Source organism: Neomonachus schauinslandi, chromosome 15, assembly GCF_002201575.2.
Source record: "Neomonachus schauinslandi chromosome 15, ASM220157v2, whole genome shotgun sequence".
Classification (NCBI taxonomy): domain Eukaryota; kingdom Metazoa; phylum Chordata; class Mammalia; order Carnivora; family Phocidae; genus Neomonachus; species Neomonachus schauinslandi.
The window spans coordinates 23,474,126-23,487,206 of record NC_058417.1 but is presented as its reverse complement, the minus strand read 5'-3'; the positions used below and the strand labels follow the sequence as shown (position 1 = coordinate 23,487,206).

The window sequence follows — 13,081 nt, the reverse complement described above, 5'->3', positions numbered from 1 at the left end:
AAACTGTCAAAAACATTTTGTTTTATAGGTAACATGGAATTAGGTTCTAGGTCATGTAATTATGAACAGGTTTGTCACCAGCTTTGAATGGTAGGATATTTGAAAGTTGTACAGGACACAGGTCACCTCTTTGTTGTGCAGGAATGTCTTGAGCCTTGTACAATATCTAGCATCCCTGGTCCTCACCTGCTAAATGCCAGTAGTGCTCTTTAGTTATCGTGGCAGGAAAAAAAAAAAAAAAAGCTTTTCCTCAGATTTTCAAAATGCCTTCCTAGGGGGCAGTTGAAAACTATTAGGTTAGATGATTGACACAATGGAATATTATTCATCCATTAAAAAGAACAAGGAAGATGTAAGCATACTGTCATGAAAGATGTTGACAGTATATTGTCAAGTGAGAAAAAAGCCTACAAAACATCCTGTAAAGCATCATTTTTGTTAAAATATATGCACACGCATACATTGAAGAAAGCCTGGAACTCAGAATGTTAATAGAGGATGACTTTATGCTTTTGTTGTCTAAAATTTTTAAAACTACAAACTGGGTTACTTTTACAAAATAATTACTTCTTGATGTAAGGGTTTAAAAGCTCTTTACTTCGGTCAGTAAGTGATTTTTTTTTCCTGAGGAAAGAAAAACAAGCTTATATCATTAAAATGATGTGAGGAAGAAGTCATTTGGTAAAAATTGTCATCTGACACTTAATATACAACAATATTTGTTCTTCCATGTCAAAATTTGAAATGGGAGAAGTGGCGTAGTTGCTGTTATATATATTTATTTTGAAGTTATTGTCAGAAGGATTATGTTTCTTTCCCCTGTTATTTTCTTCCAGGTCTTCATTTAGAAACAAATGAACAATAATCATCACTTGAAGGAGGGAAAGGTGCCTTGAAGAGTGTTTCTTGGGCTTTAGGAAGGAAAATGCTATTACAGAATGTGAGAAATCCTGCCTCAGGCTAAGCAGATTAAATTCTTTCATCTACCTTCAAAGCCTGTGTTTTCTTAGACCCCTACTGCTCAGCACCGAAAACGACTCTGCCAGGTTGCCCTGACTCTAGAGAGGCAGAGTTTAGGGCAACCAGGGACACACATAATCTGCTTTTTTATCACTTTAGACAGTTTAGATTGTAGTTCTTGCCTTAATAATTCAGAGACAATACAGTACGGTCATTGGAACTAGAGGAAGGTGAGCTGTGCTCTGCTTACCATGGGAGAAAGGGAGCTTTCCTGGGTTTAAATCTTAACTCAGATGTAAAGTAGTATATCACAAAACAGATACTTAAAGGAGTTTTTCACCCCAACTTCTTACTATGAAAATTTGCAAACTTACAGAAAAGTTGAAAGAGCAGTACGGTTGGCCACTCCCTACATTCAACAGTCATTAACATTTTGTCAGATTTGTTTTATCTAAAAATATGTATGTGTGTTGTGTAAGTATGTGACATTTTCTCTCCTGGAAAAATAACTAGGAGGGAAAGCTTATGCTGGTAAATTTCTCTAGGGGTCATATCTGCTTAAATGCTGTTTATAGTAGTAGATACTACTATAGGAAGGAACAAAGCTGCCTTCAAAGAAAAAGGAACGTGATTTTTGATTTTTCTTACTTAGAATGAGCTCATCTTGTCTCCAAGACAAGCTGAGTCTTCCACACAGCTCACCACCTGTGTAGTTATTTGCAGATTTTCACCTTGCACTTTGGTAATCATAACATGTTTTGAAGCTGATAGATTGTCCTTTTTGTTCTAGATGATCCCTCTGATAAGCCACCTTGCCGCGGCTGCTCCTCCTACCTCATGGAGCCTTATATCAAGTGTGCTGAATGTGGGCCACCTCCTTTTTTCCTCTGCTTACAGGTAACTCATTAAGGAGAGGTTTGCCTCTCCTGGACTAGTTTTATGGATATAGTAAATTCAGAGATGACTATCAAAGACTCAGAAGAACCATACCTTGTTAAATCTATTCCTTCTACTTGGTCTTCCATTACGCATTTTACCAGTGAAAAGTTGGGGAACAGAGCAGATGGATGACACAGACTGTTGAATATTCTGCATCTCTGTATCAACCTAATGCTCAACACTGTTTTTGCCAGTAGGTTTAAAGTATTGGGACTACAGGGGTGCCTGGGTGGCTCAGTCAGAGGCTCAGACCTCTGCCTTCAGGTTGGGTCATGATCTCAGAGCCCTGGGATCGAGTCCCACATCGGGCTCCCTGCTGGGCGGGGAGCCTGTTTCTCCCTTTCCCACTCCTCCTGCCTGTGTTCTCTCTCTCTCTCTCTCTGTCAAATAAATAAAAACCTTCAAAAAAAAAAAAAAGTATTGGGACTATAGGAAACAGAATTGGAGGATTATTCCTTTTGATAGCACCTATGATGCTGTTATTGAAGCGTGATCTTTGGGCAGGTGACAAACGGAACAAATCATTCTGTGGATGATGATAGTAATAATACTAATTACAAGTGCTTCCTTTGTTGTTGGGCACTCTTTTGAGTAATTTACGTGAATTAACCTTTAGTTCATCACTATAACCCTATGAAGTAGGTATGATTAGCATCCCCATTTTATTTTATTTTATTTTATTTATTTATTTATTTTTTTAAAGATTTTATTTATTTATTTGAGAGAGAGAATGAGATAGAGCATGAGAGGGGGGAGGGTCAGAGGGAGAAGCAGACTCCCCGCCGAGCAGGGAGCCCGATGCGGGACTCGATCCCGGGACTCCAGGATCATGACCTGAGCCGAAGGCAGTCGCTCAACCAACTGAGCCACCCAGGCGCCCAGCATCCCCATTTTATAGAGGAAACTCAGGCAAAGAGAGTTTAAGTAATTTGCTCAAGGTCACACAGCAAATACCATATGTTATTGGATCCAAGATGCTATTGATTATAAGAAGCATCCCAATTTTAGAAATGATAAATGGCTGATGGAAGTTGTAATATACTTTTTATTATAAGATGAATCCTCATTTTGGAGTTTTAAAATAAAAAAATACCTGTCTTAGAATTGCCTAAAATTTTTAACTTAAAAACTTTTAAGTTTGGAGCCAGGATTCAAATTTACTCAGTCTGATTCCAGGGCTTATGCTCTTATCAAAAGAGGCGAAGTCCTAGGAAAAAGTCTTCTTTTCAGATTATTTTTTCCTCTGTGAGGGCCACTGAAGAGCTGTGATCAGGTATGTAACCATCCTCTTGCGGCTGCAGACAAGATTAAATGAATTCTTTTTTTTTTTTTTTTTTTAAAGATTTTATTTATTTGAGAGAGAGAATGAGAGAGAGAGCAGGAGAGGGGGGAGGGTCAGAGGGAGAAGCAGACTCCCTGCCGAGCAGGGAGCCCGATGCGGGACTCGATCCTGGGACTCCAGGATCATGACCTGAGCCGAAGGCAGTGGCTTAACCAACTGAGCCACCCAGGCGCCCCGATTAAATGAATTCTTAAAAACTCATAGTAAGGGCGCCTGGGTGGCTCAGTTGGTTAAGCGACTGCCTTCGGCTCAGGTCATGATCCTGGAGTCCCGGGATCGAGTCCCGCATTGGTCTCCCTGCTCGGCAGGAAGTCTGCTTCTCCCTCTGACCCTCCTCCCTCTCATGCTCTCTGTCTCAAATAAATAAATAAAATCTTTAAAAAAAAAAAAAAAACCTCATAGTAAGAGTAGAGCACCCCCAAACCATCTTTTATCCTATAAGAAAGCATTTCAAAAACTAGCTTTTTGGTAATTTACTTTTCCTTTCTTTTGCAGTGTTTCACTCGAGGATTTGAGTACAAGAAACATCAGAGTGATCATACTTATGAGATCATGGTAATGGTGAAGTTGCAGGGAATTTCCATTCATTTGTCAAGTGTTGTACTGGGAATGTCTGTTTTTCTTCATCTCCAAGTATCTCCTTCCCTTTTCTTTCCTCCTCTTCTGAATTAGGTAATCATTTCCTAGTAAGTGTTTTAGGGTTTTATGGATCTACTAAGGCATTTAAGTCTAAAAATCATTTTATATACTCTGATTTTTGTTTCAAACTTGGAAGGAATTTGAGGGGTGCCTGGCTGGCTCAGTCAGAAAAGTGTGTGACTCTTGACTTCAGGGTTATGAGTTCAAGCCCCATGTTGGGGGTAGAGTTTACTTTAAAAAATTCTAAAGATTAAAAAAAAAAGTACTTTGAAATTTACTGATGTAAGGATAAGAGGTACACTGCGTTTTAGGTTCACTGATAAACATAGTAAATGTGTTGTTGCTGTTTTGGGGCTAATGATCTTACTATGTGGTTCATGTGGGCAGTGGTGAAGTTTACGTCTGGCACTCCCTCCTCCTGCCTTGGGGAAATTAGTTAACCCTCTGAGAGTGAAGTTATAAAATGAACATTGAGTGAATGATATGACACACTGGCTTATAGGCCAGAATAAAACTTGGCTGGGACCTGATTGATTATATTGCCACCTCTAAAGAAGGAATGAGAGGCAGACGTTGGTAGTGTCCCTTTCAAGCTCTAGCCAGAGGAATAGGTACTTTGATAAGCCAAAATGAATATCTGGTCTGTTTGGCAGGTGTATACATCTTTGTCAAGATAGTTTTGTCAGTTATCAGAAAATAACAATTCACCAAGTAGTTTTCTTACATTTGGCCTCCCATTCAGTTTTTTTTGTTTTTTGTTTTTGTTTTTTTTTTTACAGGAAAGAATACTGGCTGGGCATCTTAACAGTAATAATTTCACATTGTGAATTAATCCATTTATACTTGTATTAGTTTTCTGTTGCTTCTATACCAAATTATCAAAAATTAAGTGGCGTAAGATAACACAAATTTATTGTCTCACAATTTTGTAGGTCAGAAGACCATTAGGCTCACCTGGTTGGCTGCAGATCCCATAATGTCAAAATGAAGGTGTTGCTAGCCTGGGCTTTTATCTAGAGGCCCTGGGAGAGAGTCTGCTTCCAATCTGCTGCTATTCTCATTCAGGTTGTTGAAGAATTCTCCACCTTGAGGTTGTAGGACTGGTGCCACTCTTCCCTTATTGGCTGTTGGCCAGGGCTTGCTCTCAGCCTCTTGAGACCTCCCTTTCCCCATGTTCAAAGCTAGCAGTGTCCAGGAGTTCTTGAAGGTGATTGATAAAAAATGCCTGGAGTCTTTTTGACTTCTCCTGCTTCCTCTGTGCTGAATCTCCTGCCTCCCTTCTTTTTTTCTTTTCTTTTTTTCCTTTAAGACTTTATTCATTTATTTGATAGAGCACAAGCAGCGGGGAGCGGCAGGCAGAGTGAGAGGGAGAAGCAGACTCCCTGCTGAGCAGGGAATCCGATTTGGGGCTCAGTCCCAGGACCATGAGACCACGACCTGAGCCTAAGGCAGACACTTAACCTATTGAGCCACCCAGGTGCACCCCTTCTTCTTCTTTATTGAAGAAGATTTTATTGAAGGAGATTTTATTGGAGCTCCTGGGTGGCTCAGTCGTCTAAGTGTCTGCCTTCGCAGATCATGATCCTAGGGTCCTGGGATCCAGCCCCATATCAGGGCTCTCTTCTCAGCGGGGAGTCTGCTTCTCCCTCTCCCTCAGCCTACTTGTGCTTTCTCTCTTTGTGTCAAATAAATAAATAATCTTTAAAAAAATAAACTAAAGGAAATTTTATTTAAGTAATCTCTACACCCAACATGGGGCTCAAACTCATGACCCTGAGATCAAGAGTCACATGTTCTTCTGACTAAGCCAGTCAAATGCCCCTCTCTTACCTCCCTCTTCTACTTTTAAAGGCTTGTGTGATTACGTTAGACCCACCCAAATTATCTACGCTGCTCTCCCTATTTTAAGGTCAGCTGATTAGTGCCTTAATCCCATCAGCAGAGTCCCCTCACAGCAATATCTAGTTACTATTTGATTGAATAATCAGGGGACAGGAATCTTAGGGGGAGAGGGGGTGCATCTTTGGAATTCTGCCTACCACAGTGCCATAATGTATCTACCTCAGTCTCTTTAAAAAGTTTAGAAAGGGGGCGCCTGGGTGGCTCAGTCGTTGAGCGTCTGCCTTCAGCTCAGGTCATGATCCCAGGGTCCTGGGATTGAGCTCTGCATCGGGCTCCCTGCTCGCTGGGAAGCCTGCTTCTCCCTCTCCCGCTCCCCCTTCTTGTGTTACCTCTCTCGCTATCTCTCTCTCTGTTGAAAAATAAATAAAAAAAATCTTAAAAAAAAAAAAGTTTAGAAAGGGTGAATTAGCATTTCTGAGTCTGATTATTTGTGGGGTCCTGTTTAAGATGAGTTTCTGGGCCTATAATGCTGAGAGTCAGATCCTGGTCCATAATTAAAGAAAATGCTCCTTACTAAGAGTTCTTGGCAGCCAACTGACTAGCCTTCCCCAGCTTCTGTCTAAACACCTTCAGTCTTAAAGTTTCTCCACTAGTTATAAGATTTGGAATAAGATATTTTTATATTAGACCTTATTTTTTTTTAAGATTTTATTTATTTATTTGACAGAGACACAGCGAGAGAGGGAACACAAGCAGGGGGAGTGGCAGAGGGAGAAGCAGGCTTCCCACCGAGCAGGGAGCCCGATGTGGGGCTTGATCCCAGGACCCTGGGATCATGACCTGAGCTGAAGGCAGACGCTTAACGACTGAGCCACCCAGGTGCCCCTAGACTTTATTTTATAGAGCAATTATAGGTTTGCAGCGAAATTGAATAGAAAGTACAGAGATTTCCCATATATCTTCTGCCCGAACACATGCATAGTCTCTCCCATTAACAACATCCCCCACGGAAGTGGTACATTTATACTATAACTGATGAACCTACATTGACACCTCATTATCATCCAGAGTTCACATTTACATCAGAGTTGATTCTTGGTGTTACACATTCTGTAGGTTTATACAAATATATAATGTCATGTATCCACCATTATAGTATCTTACAGAGTAGTTTCATGGCCCTAAAAATCCTCTGTGCCTTGCCTGTTCATCCATCTCCCCCCCTGCCCCCGACCCCCAACCTCTGGCAACCACTGATCTTTTTACAGTCTCCATAGTTTTGCTTTTCCCAGAATGTCATATAATTGGAGTCATGCAGTATGTAATCTTTTCAGATTTGCTTCTTTCACTTGGTAATATTTATTTAAGTTTTCTCCATGTCTTTTCATGGCTTTTGATTGGTCATTTCTTTTAGCAGTAAATAATATTCCATTGTTTGGACATACCACAGTTTATCCATCCACCTACTGAAAGACATCTTGCTTGCTTCCAAGTTTTGGCAATTATGAATAAAGCTGTTAATAAACATCCATGTGCAGGTGTTTCTGTGGACATAAGTTTTCAGCTCCTTTGGGTAAATACTAAGGAGTGCAATTGCTGATCACGTGATAAGGTTGTTTAGTTCTGTAAGAAACTGCCAAACTTGTCTTCCAAAGTGGCTATACCATTTTGCATTCCCACCAGCACTGACATCAGTGTTCTGCATCTTGGCCATTCTGATAGGCGTATAGTGGCATCTCTTGTTTTAATTGACATTTCTCTGATAAGATATGATGTGAAACGTCTTTTCATATGAATAACTTTTTTTTCTCTTGTCAACTGCAAAATGAATGAAGGGTTGGGGAAATGTGGTCAAAGTATCCATGACTTTGAGTTCATTTCACCAACATAGCAGATCTTCAGAAAACTGGTTTATTCTTCCCAAATTCACACAAACATGCCTGGAACCAGAACACAAATTTTTTCCTTTGAATTGTTTGCACAGTTCCTTATGGGATAATTCAATATAGGCTGGGTAGATTGATGGTTATCCATTGTAGGAAAACTGAGCTGTGTTCTATCTGTTCTGGGCACCATGCCTTCCGCATAATGCTGAAGGCACTAAGTTTCACTCCAAGGCCAATTAAGTCTTCTGATTACATCATCCTTTTCTCACATATTCAACACCCATACAAACACATTTCGGAATTTTGTCCTTTACTTTGGGGAGTTTTTGGGGGTTACTAATACTCTCTTTTTTCCTGCCAATCTTATCTATTCCCAGATAAGGAAAAGAAGAATCTTTCCTTCTGTAGGAATGATGACCAAATTTTGGCTTTCTAGACATGAAGCCACTAGAAACTTGATTTTTTTTTTTTTTTTTTGCATATGAAGCCACAGAAAACTTTAAATGGGTTTTCGTACTTTTGTCATCTCACAGCGCTATATTTTTGGAAGTTACTCATGCTGTGGTGGGTGGTGCATTAATCAGGATTTCTGAGCTCTATGCCTATTTTTGTCTTATAATTCTTAGAACCTTGAACAAGTCAAGGCACCTCTTTCTGCCACACCCAGTGATTTTAAAACTTTAGTGCCTAAGAATTACCTGGGAGCTTCTTAAAATTGTAGATTCCTAGGCCCTACTCTTAAAGATTCTGGTTAGGGACGCCTGGGTGGCTCAGTCGTTAAGCGTCTGCCTTCGGCTTAGGTCATGATCCCAGGGTCCTGGGATCGAGCCCCACATCAGGCTCCCTGCTCTGCAGGAGGCCTGCTTCTCCCTCTCCCACTCCTCCTGCTTGTGTTCCCTCTCTCACTGTCTCTTTCTGTCAAACAAATAAATAAAATCTTAAAAAAAAAAAAAAAAAGATTCTGGTTAGTAAGGCTGAGATTGGGTCCAGGAATTGAATAACACTGCTTCAACTTTAAGAAAAACTCCCTTGGGGCGCCTGGGTGGCTCAGTTGGTTAAGCGACTGCCTTCGGCTCAGGTCATGATCCTGGAGTCCCGGGATCGAGTCCCGCATCGGGCTCCCTGCTCGGCAGGGAGTCTGCTTCTCCCTCTGACCCTCCTCCCTCTCGTGCTCTCTGTCTCTCATTCTCTCTCTCTCAAATAAATAAATAAAATCTTTAAAAAAAAAAAAAAAAAAAGAAAAACTCCCTTATGCCCATTTATTTTTTGGTGTAGAAAGTCTTTCTTGTTTATCTCACAGTAAAGTTGGTGAGGACTAATTAATTTCCTAAAGTAGTTTTAGAAATAACATAAGCTCTTCAACTATGAGTTTTCATATTTATGTGTATTTGTGCTATTTGCCAGATTATTATGAATATAGACAGAGACAATATATGACATAGACTTCTCTTTTGGATCTCATGGTACCTCATGTGCTGGGCCTATTCATAGTATGTACTCAGGTAAAAATGTGTTGCTTATTAGCAGTGTAATTTCATAAATCACATTTTTTTTTTTTTGGTCATCAACAAAAGGTATAACAATTTTTTTTAAAGATTTTATTTATTTATTTGACAGAGAGAGACACAGTGAGAGAGGGAACACAAGCAGGGGGAGTGGGAGAGGGAGAAGCAGGCTCCCCGCAGAGCAGGGGCCCGATGCGGGGCTCGATCCCAGGACCCTGGGATCATGACCTGAGCCGAAGGCAGACACTTAATGACTGAGCCACCCAGGTGCCCCGGTATAACAATCTAAATGCCTGTGTAATCTGGAGACCTCTCCTGTCACCTTTTTAAAATAATAGAAAATTTCGAAAAAACAAAATTTTATTTTTACCCTAAAATAGAATGGTGTTTTCGTTATCTGTTGCTGCCTGATAGCTACTTCAAAACATTGTGGCTTAAAATACCAACTATTTTATTGTCTCCCATAGTTCTACAGGTCAGGAATTCAGATTGGGCACGGTGAGGGTGGCTTTCATGCCCACATGATGTGCGGAGGTTAGAAGTCCATACGGCTTTTTTCACACCTGTGGTACCTCAGAATGGCTTGAATTGGTTGGGAGACACCTGGAACATTTTTTTTTTTAATGGTTTTATTTATTTGAGAGAGAAAGCCTACAAGCTGGAGGCAGAGGGAGAGAGTATCTGAAGCAGACTCCGCGCTGAGCGCAGAGCCCAATGCGGGGCTTGATCTCACAACCCTGAGATCATGACCTGAGCCGAAACCAAGAGTTGGCCACTTAACTCACTGAGCCATCCAGGTGCCCCCAGCAGGAACATTTTAACTGTCTGGTTCTTCTCCAGGGAGCCTTAGCCGCCCCCCCGGCACGGCCTCTCCACATGGTCTTTCCAGCAAGGAGGCTAGGTTTCTTACATGGTGGTGGTTCAGGGCTCCCAAAACCACAAAAATGGAAGCTGCCAGGCCTTAAGCAAGTCACAGGTCCAGCCCATATTAAACGGGACAGGACTGCACCAGGATGTGAATTCTAGAAGTTAATGGGGGCTACCATTGTAACCCAACTACCACGTATAGTGTAATGAAGTCCCATATACTTGTTACTAGCTCTTAAAATTATCAACTCCTAGCTTATCTTGTTTCATCTAAACCCCCACTTCTCCAGATTATTTTGAAGCAAATCCCCCAGACGTCTTATTTCATCTATAAATGTTTTACTAGATCTCTCTAAAATTTAATTCAAGTCACTCTTCTTTATTCCCCAGTCATGTCATAAAAGCTTTTTAAAAATATCTCTGCTCCCTTCTCTACCCCTGAAAATAATTCCTGTTCTGATTTTTATCATCATAGATCAGTTTTGCATATTCTAGAACTGCATATAAATGGATTCATACTGCATGTACTCTTGTTTCTGGTTTCTTTCAGCATGTTTTTGAGATGTATTCATGTTATGTATAGTAGTTCATTCCTTTTTGTTATTGAGTAATATTCTGTGGTATGAATATGACATTCATTCTCCTGTTGTTGGACACCTGGGCTTTGCCTAGTTTTATGCTATTACGAATCAAGCTGTTATGAACTTTTCCTGTATAAGGCTTTCTGTGGACACACGTTTTTTGTCCTTGGATAAATACTTAGGAGTGGAATTGCGAGGCCATAGAATAAGTGATTATTCATATTTAACTTTTAAGAAACTGTCAAGTGTCCTAAGTGGCTGTAGTATTTTACACCTATGCCAGCAATGAATGAGAGTTCCAGTTGTTCCACGTGCTTGCAAACTTTTGATATTGTTGGTTTCTTCATTTTAGCTGTGCTAGTGGGTTTCATGAGTGTAGTGGTATCATAATTTTTTTTTTACTTTTACAGTTTGTTTTAATTGGGATACAAATAAGGTCCATATGTTCCAGTTGGTTGCTTCTTACATGTATTCTGTTCTGTGGGTGTTCCACTCTCCCTGTCCCCCTTCCCTCACTCTTTCTCTTGTTTCTTATAGTTTATTTGATTTTTAAAAAACATGAGTTCTCTGTCTTACATATATTAGTAGAGTGTGAATTTTGCTGTTAACATGTTCTTCGGTCTTCTGTGTTTTCTATAAATTGGTAGTGACATATAGCAGCTGTACCAGATTCATTTATGATCATTGTGTAGATCTGTTCATCAGGGATTGCAAAATAGTTATCTTTTAACCTTAGCACTAGCACTCTTTTTTTTTAAGAGAAAGTACATGCATGATAAGGGAGCAGGGAGGGGAGAGGGGCAGAGGGAGATGGAGAGGGAGAGAGAGAATCTTAAGCAGGCTCCATGCTCAGCGCAGAGCCCGACATGGGGCTCGATCCCACAACTCTGAGATCATGAGTCAAATCCAGAGTCAGACGCTTAAGCGACTGAGCCACCCAAGTGCCCCCCAGAACTCATTTTGATTTATGAGTTAAAATAATTCTAGAGCACCTGGGTGGCTCAGTCGTTAAGTTTCTGCCTTCAACTCGGGTCATGATCACAGGGTCCTGGGATCGGGCCCTGCATCGGGCTCCCTGCTCTGCAGGAAGCCTGCTTCTCCCCCTCCCACTTCTCCTGCTTGTGTTTCCTTTTTCACTATATCTCTGTCAAATAAATAAATAAAATCTTTTAAAAAAATAAATATAATTCTATAAAAAGAAATGTCTCATCTCTGTGGTCACCCTGAGGTCAAGTTTATACAGGAAAGGCAGGATAAAATACCTGATTATTTCCCTTTATTTACTAATCTTGAAAATATGAGTTGGTTCGCTGGCATCCTCTAAATATTTAGAAGATTTTATGTATTTCAGTCCTTTGCAGTTATTATCCTTGTTAATGCTCAAAATGCTCCATCTTTGGTTAGTGGGAGCCTCTACAAGTTGGCCTCTGAATCCTTTTGACATGACCCTCACTGGCTTTGAGAATCTCTTTGCTTTCCATTATGACAAAATGTTCTAGTCTCATCTGGTACATTTTCTTACTCGAACCTAGATTCAGGTCTTTCTTCAAAGAGCCCTGTTTCCTTAGTGGGAAATAGTTATTTAGTGACTGCATACTGGGCATTAGAAGTGTTCATTGCTACTGGGTTAGTTGTCATTTCTAGACTTTTTCACTGAACAGTGTTAGGAAATTATTCTTTTGAGACAAAGTACATTGTAAGTTCATACTAAAACTTTCAATTCAAATATAAGACTATAAGGTTTTTATATAAGCATAGATCTTATATCTATATCTTTCTAAACCCCAAGCCAGAAATCCCACTGCCCAATGACACCACCGCAATTTCTTACTTGCTTTACCCCATAACACATCTGCACATAATAACCTCAGAATAACTATACCAGCACTCCTGAAAACAGTGTTAAGTTTTTTTTTTTTTTGGCAGTTCGTTTTTCTTTTGTTTTTTTTAAAGATTTTTATTTATTTGACAGAGAGAGACAGCGAGAGAGGGAATACAAACAGGGGGAGTGAGAGAGGGAGAAGCAGGCTTCCTGCTGAGCAGGGAGCCCGATGCGGGGCTCGATCCCAGGACCCTGGGATCATGACCTGAGCCAAAGTCAGACGCTTAATGACTGAGCCACCCAGGTGCCCCAGCAATTCGTTTTTCTTCTGAGATGTATTCTACTAGAGATTTATAATCAAATCACTGTGTTTTAAAGTCATGTGGGATATTTTCTTTCTGTGATTATGCCTTAAAATTAATTCATAGGTTTATTTGTTACATTTTGCTTTTGACTCTTAGGATTTTAAATTTAGTAGTTAATGTACAATATTTATATTTCAAAGTTAGATGTACCAAACAAGGAATATTCAGAGAGATTTAGCTTCTGTCCCTCCCTTTCCCATAAGTAACCATTTTTTAAAATACATCGTTTAGGGCGCCTGGGTGGCTCAGTCGGTTAAGCGACTGCCTTCGGCTCAGGTCATGATCCTGGAGTCCCGGGATCGAGTCCCGCATCAGGCTCCCTGCTCGGCGGGG

General features: G+C 40.4%; 1 protein-coding gene across 3 annotated transcripts in view; it reads left to right on the top strand.

Moving 5' to 3' along the window:
- TADA2A (transcriptional adaptor 2A) overlaps window positions 1-13,081 on the top strand; it is a 49,613-nt gene that overhangs the window by 7,139 nt on the left and 29,393 nt on the right. For all 3 annotated transcript variants that reach the window (XM_021704268.2, XM_021704267.2, XM_021704266.2), the window contains exons 4-5: window positions 1,751-1,857; window positions 3,737-3,796. In XM_021704268.2, coding sequence (XP_021559943.2) covers window positions 1,751-1,857; window positions 3,737-3,796 — 167 coding nt within the window. The remainder of the gene's footprint in view (window positions 1-1,750; window positions 1,858-3,736; window positions 3,797-13,081) is intronic.